This window comes from Brassica oleracea, chromosome C8 (genome assembly GCF_000695525.1).
Source record: "Brassica oleracea var. oleracea cultivar TO1000 chromosome C8, BOL, whole genome shotgun sequence".
Lineage (NCBI taxonomy): Eukaryota > Viridiplantae > Streptophyta > Magnoliopsida > Brassicales > Brassicaceae > Brassica > Brassica oleracea.
The window spans coordinates 19,767,460-19,773,964 of NC_027755.1; the positions used below are offsets into that span (position 1 = coordinate 19,767,460).

At 32.3% G+C, this 6,505-nt stretch overlaps 1 protein-coding gene across 1 annotated transcript; it reads right to left on the minus strand.

Moving 5' to 3' along the window:
• Nucleotides 1–2,152: 2,152 nt before the first annotated feature.
• On the minus strand, nucleotides 2,153–5,397 carry LOC106309469 (G-type lectin S-receptor-like serine/threonine-protein kinase At1g61360). Its single transcript, XM_013746494.1, has 7 exons — nucleotides 4,041–5,397; nucleotides 3,828–3,938; nucleotides 3,539–3,711; nucleotides 3,250–3,460; nucleotides 2,927–3,164; nucleotides 2,700–2,850; nucleotides 2,153–2,613 (listed from the first exon to the last, which is right to left on the minus strand). Exons 1-7 carry the CDS (start codon nucleotides 5,308–5,310, stop codon nucleotides 2,305–2,307), a joined length of 2,463 nt encoding a protein of 820 aa, XP_013601948.1. The 5' UTR covers nucleotides 5,311–5,397; the 3' UTR covers nucleotides 2,153–2,304.
• Nucleotides 5,398–6,505: the final 1,108 nt, after the last annotated feature.

The window sequence follows — 6,505 nt, forward strand, 5'->3', positions numbered from 1 at the left end:
TTAAAACTATATTAAATTTTACATATTTTAATTAAAATATTTTTAATATCTTTACCTTCTTATTTGAAATGCAACTCAATATTTTTTAAAAAAATTATAACAAAATATTTAAAATATATTTTTAGAATTTGTTTGAAAAATATGAAAATTACATTTTAAATTAAAATTATCCTAAAATATGATAAGTTTTGATGTAAACGAAAACTCAAATTATGTCAAAAATATTATATTCAATGATAATAACAATTTAAATTGATTATTTTTTAAAAAAATACATTTACAAAAATATTGTTTGAAAGAAAATTCATTTCTCTTTCAAATATAAAATGAAAATATTATAATTAAATAATAAAAAATATAAATAAAAACCATAAATTTAGTAAATGACAACTGAGTTATATTATGCTAAAATTTTATTTCTAACAATTTAACAAATGACAAATGAGTAACATGCGGCTTATTCTTTTGTTAACTAAACGAAGATTAGACTACGGTGGTAAGCGGCTTTTTATATATAAAAGTGGTGATTTGTTGTGAATGAAGAGAGGAACTTGTGTGTATTATTAGATCGACCAACTGGTCTTTATATACATATGGTAATGACGGTCTAAGTACTGGATCGACATGAGATCGTACTTATCCTTAACTAGATAATGACTAGCAATACGTAAGATAAACACCAACTATAATGTAGATAAACACAAGAGTAGATATGCGCCAGTATGATCCTGCGGATGGGCTTGGCCCGTCTTGCTACACGGGCTGATAAATGGGTCGATCACTAAATGGTTTATAACAAAAAGCGGTTTGTCAAAAAAACACTATCAAAAATCTATTAAAAAGTGGAAGCTCCTTAATCATTTGACTAAAGATTCATTAATTTTTGTACACCAGAAAGTTAGAGGTTTAAATCTCAGAAAATGCAAATTATCTATATTATTAAAAGAGAAGTACCCATTTGAAAATGTTCTTACTTCATTAATTAAACTTCATATTTTTTTGCTTGTCTTTTTCAGTTGCATTTATGAAATATCCTAAAACGAATAAAACTGACTAATTTATTAGTTGTCTTTTCAGTTACATTAATGAAATATGCTTAAATGAATTTAAACTTCCTATTTTATTGTTTGTCTTTTTCAGTTATCTTAATGAAATATCCTTAAATAAATTTGGACATAATGTTATTTAATCAACCAAAAAACTCATGAGTTATCCTTACGTGCATAATTTTAATAATGAAGATTTTTAAAAACGTGCATCATTAAATTATTTAATTATAATATTTTTATTTTATATTTGAAAGAGAAATGAATTTTTTTTCAAACAATATTTTTGTAAATGTATTTTTAAAAAAATAATCAATTTAAATTGTTATTATCATTGAATATAATTATTTTTGATATAATTTGAGTTTTCGTTTACATCAAAACTTATCATATTTTAGGATAATTTTAATTTAAAATGTAATTTTCATATTTTTAAAAAAATTCTAAAAATATTTTTTAAATATTTTGTTATAATTTTTTAAAAAATATTGAGTTGCATTTTAAATAAAAAGGTAAAGATATTAAAAATATTCTAATTAAAATATGTAAAATTTAATATAGTTTTAAGGAAATGGTCAAAATAAAAAAAAAATTACACATAAAAAAAATCATGATTTTTGTTAACTGGGCGGATCATTATTTATATGATATCGCAACCGAAAGAAAAATTTATGTTTTTACAATTATCTAATTAACTATGTATACTCATTTTTTATATTTTTTTATATGATATCACACATTCGTAAAAAAATAGATAGTTTAAGATGAAAAAAAAAATATTTACTTAATGAATATAATATGAATGAATTTTACAAATACATCATTTAATAAAATAAATAATTAAAAACTGAAAATTCATACCCACGCTGGCGCGCGGATCAGAATCTAGTTTAGATTATAAAGAAAATGATTACAAAAGATCTTCAATATGGTACATAGTGTACCATCGAACATGTATATAATAGGACGGTTCAGAGTGGCGCAGGTAAACATGTATTCTTATAAGGTGGTAGAATTATCGGCTATAGAATTATCTACGTAAGATTTCTCATTGTTATAACAATATAATTAATTAGACGTTAAAAAATTTATAAAAATTGCTCTTTTATTTGTTATTAGTTTACACCATAATATTCCTGGTACTTTAAATATAGTATGTTGTTATTTCATTTGTGAAAAAACAATTTCAATTACATTCTGGATCCACACTGAACCATATATACAAGAATCGGTTCAATACTTAATTAGGGGATTCCGGTTACTCCTGAACTGGTTTGTTTTCATCATCAGAGAACAAATCCTTGGCATCATTAGACTTGAGAGACAGAGAATCCTCGTCACTCGTATCCAAAACAAACATTGGTTGTTTAGGCTTTTGAAGATCCATTGTAGACGTCAGCATTGTCACAACTTGTTTGATGTTTGGTCTGTCCATTGCTTGATGCTGAACACATAGCAAACTTATCTGAACACATCTCATCACTGCTTCAACTGAATCTGAGTCAGAATCAGCAATGTCTTGATCCAGTAGACCTGCTCCTCCAGTTTCGCTCCAAGATTCCCATGCCTGTTACAATGAAAACAAACTATAAACCATCAAGAAACCAAGATTTGTCTCAACTTGATTGTAATGAGATTTTAACTGTTTCTTACGTGTGCAACAAGGTTCTTGCCTTCTTTTCCATAACTAAAGCTTGATATCTCTTTTCCAGTGATAATCTCCAGCATCAAAACTCCAAAGCTGTAAATGTCAGACTTCTCAGAGAATGTCCCTGTCCATGCATACTCAGGAGACATGTATCCCCTGTTCAAATACATAATGACTTTAGAATAAAAACCTTTGATTTCAACATAACCGAGAGAAGAGATGTGATTCTTACAAAGTTCCAAACACTCTGCCAGTGCTGTCTTGATTCTGAGTTCCTTGAAACATCCTTGCCAATCCAAAATCTGATATCTTTGGATTCATCTTCTCGTCCAAGAGAATGTTGCTGGCCTTAAGATCACGGTGTACAACTCTGAGGAATGAGTCACGGTGGAGATAAACAAGTCCACGAGCAATACCTTGAATGATATTGAACCTCTTAGTCCAATCAATCTCCAGCTTCTTCTTCAAATCTATAGATGAAGAGAAACCGATCAGCATGTAAGTCACAAAAGAACAATGAGAAATGAAGAGGTAGGTGAAGAAGTAGGAGCTCACCAAAAAGAAAAGTATCAAGGCTTTTGTTCACCATGAACTCATAAACCAATAGCTTCTCTTCTCCTTCAATGCAATATCCTAAAAGCCTAACCAAGTTTCTGTGCTGTAATTTTGAGATGAGCTTTAATTCGTTCATGAACTCCTCTGTGCCTTCTCCAGAGTTGCTAGAGAGACGTTTTATAGCTATTTCTTTCCCATCTTGTAGCTTCCCCTGTAATCACAGAGAGAGTCTCATCAAGGGAACAAGAAAACAGTAAATAGAAAAGAGAAGTAGAGATTATATTTTTACCTTATAAACTGTTCCAAATCCACCTTGACCAAGTTTATTTGAGATGCTGAAATTATCAGTTGCAGTTTGTATGGTATGCATCTCAAAGAAATTTAAACCTGAGACAATATTTTCTAACTTCAAACTACTCTTCCAAGATTCTTCTGAAGTCTCCATGGCTACACGCGCTTCACCTATGAGTTATAAGTATCCATCCATGTATTAGTACTTAAGAGCTTCAATCATTTAGATTCTGACAACAAAATGAACTATGACCAAGTGAAGGAAAACAAAAGAGATTGAGTCTCACCATTTTGTTTCAGTCTGTATCTCCAACACCAAAATGCTGCAAGCCCCAAGATTATAAACATGCAGAGACTGATAGCACTAACAATGATTATCTTGATTCTCTTACTTCCAGCTGAGAGAATCACCAAGAAACTAAACTGTAAACCATATTGCTAAGACAATATAAAACAAAAACAAAAACAAGAATGTGATTTGTGATGTCTTTAAGACTTACCTAACTCAGAACGTGCAAGACGGATGAAAAGAAACTTTCCTTCTTCAGCAAACTGAACCATATCCAATAGCTCCTTGTTCCACACTAAGCATCCAATTCCCTTAATATAAGCAAAGGCCAAGCAAGAACAGTTCCTCAAACATCCTTGACGGCACTCTTCAGCATCACCAAAGCTTACCAACTCATAAGAATCCGGAGGCTTCATATTAGCAACACGGTAAAACCCATCTGATGTATCTTTTCCCTGACATGATGATAACTCCGTTCTCCTCACACACCCACGAGTCCAGTTCCCACTGTTCCACTCATCATCTGACTTTGGCACAAACCCTTTCAAGCATTTACACGTTGTAGTAGTACTAATGGACCTAATACACAAACCATTAGGTCCACATGTACCGTACAGATCACATGAGCTTCTAGGACCTTCAAAATGCTTGATCCACCCATTGGTTCCACCGTTGCTCCGGTGAATATCCAGCGACCCATCTGGTGTTAGCTTTATGTACGACACATCAAAGTTTCTCAACGCACAGAAAGTCAAAACTCCTGTCCGGTTGACCACGTCTTGGACCATTGTCAATGGATTCACATAAGTTCCATCCATCTCTGGTATCCCTGAGAACCTAGTCTCCGCCCAAGGCCCGCTTCTCCAGTAAGGCGACAAGCCTTTCCACACAAGTCCTTGCGGTGGAACCTCAGGAGTAAGCTCGGCTAGAAACTCGCCGGGAGAGGGGTCTGTGTTGCTTGTCCAAGAAGTCAACACGCGTCTCGTGTTGTTAGGGAGATCGTACATGAGAGAAGAGAGAGGAAGCATGGTGTCTGTAAGATGGTCAAAGCTTTGCCATAGATATGTTCCTGTAACGTTATCTACGACCACAAGGTTTCCAGAGTTTAAAAGCTCAGCATGGCATTGGTTTGATGTGAGGAGAGTTTCTTCTCCAGATGACCAGAGAAATTCTTGTTTCTCATCGAACAAGATGAGAGTTCCGTTACTGCTGATTGTGAGATTAGCAGTGAGGCTCGTTACTGGGGTTTCTCTGTTAGCTACCCAAACGTAGACATGAGGAGTGATTCTCTTGAACCAGATTCCAAGATACTGATGGTTTTGAGAGGTGTTGTTAGGACTGAAGAATCCTAGCTCAAAGGATCCATCAGGAGAGCTCAGAGTTTGTGTTATGGACAAAGGATTAGATGTGGTTATATTTGCAAAGCTATAAGTTGAGAACATAGTTAACAAAAGCAAGTAAGGAAAGTAAAGAGTACTCATCTTTCTTTCTTTTTTTGATCAAAAGAGAGTACTCATCTTTCTTCTCTGTGTGTTTGCAAGAGATCTTCCTTCAGATATGAATATGAATGAAACCTAATAGATGGTTTGATTTTCAAACTACTTGCATTGATTCAACCATCCTAAATTGACCAAAGCAGCCATACGCGTTTCGCTGCTATATCAAATTAGGTTGACTTTATTTTTTTTTCAATTTTTTTAATTCTTGGTGGTGCATAAAAAGACAAGTGTCATGTAATGAAATAAAGTACAATACTTTGAATGTTTCAACTGATACAAAAAGTTTTATTCACAATTTCAACTAGAAACAGCGTCCTAAAATGAAACAGAGCCCTGAAATGATGTATGTTACTTGACTGCTACGTTACTTCTTTTTTATATATATAATAACTAGATTTTGACCCGCGCTTCGAAAGCGCGGGTTCTTCTTTGGATTATAAACAAAATTTGTGAATTAGTATTTTAGAATTGGCGTACATTATTCTCTTACAAAGTCATTATATCGAAGAAGGGCACTTGTTTAAAATTATATAATTTGTGAATTTGTTTATATAATATTTTGTATGTACACTATTATATAACTCTTTTTAGTCTTAGATGTTTCACCGGATCCGAAAAACCATACCAAAATCAACCAAAAAATATAGTTGGGTTTGGATCTAGGGCAAAGTACATATTTGATTTTTTCTCCGACTTGCGGTCTTTGTTCGATTCCTAGTCCTATCTGAGATCCAGTTGGGTATTCAAAATATATTAGTTTATATAATATTTGTATGTACACTATTATATAATTCTTTTTAGTCTTAGATATTTCACCGGGTCCGAAAAACCAAACCAAAATCAATCAAGAAATATAGTTGTGGTTTGGGTTTGGATTTAGGGCAAAGTACATATTTGATTTTTTCGTCGACTTGCGGTCTTTATTCGATTCCTAGTCCTATCCGAGACCCAGTTGGGTATTCAAAGTATATTAAATGTTTTAAGTATATTAGGTATATTTGATTTTTTCATATATGTATTTGGTATTTCGAATGTGTTTTCAGTATTATGAATATTTTTTTAAATTTCGAATCAAGATTTCCGATTATAGTTTCGGGTAAAATTCAAATTTTCTTGGGTATGAAGAAATGTTTTTAGGTATCTTAGGTTCCTCATATCATATTTACCGTAAACTTTG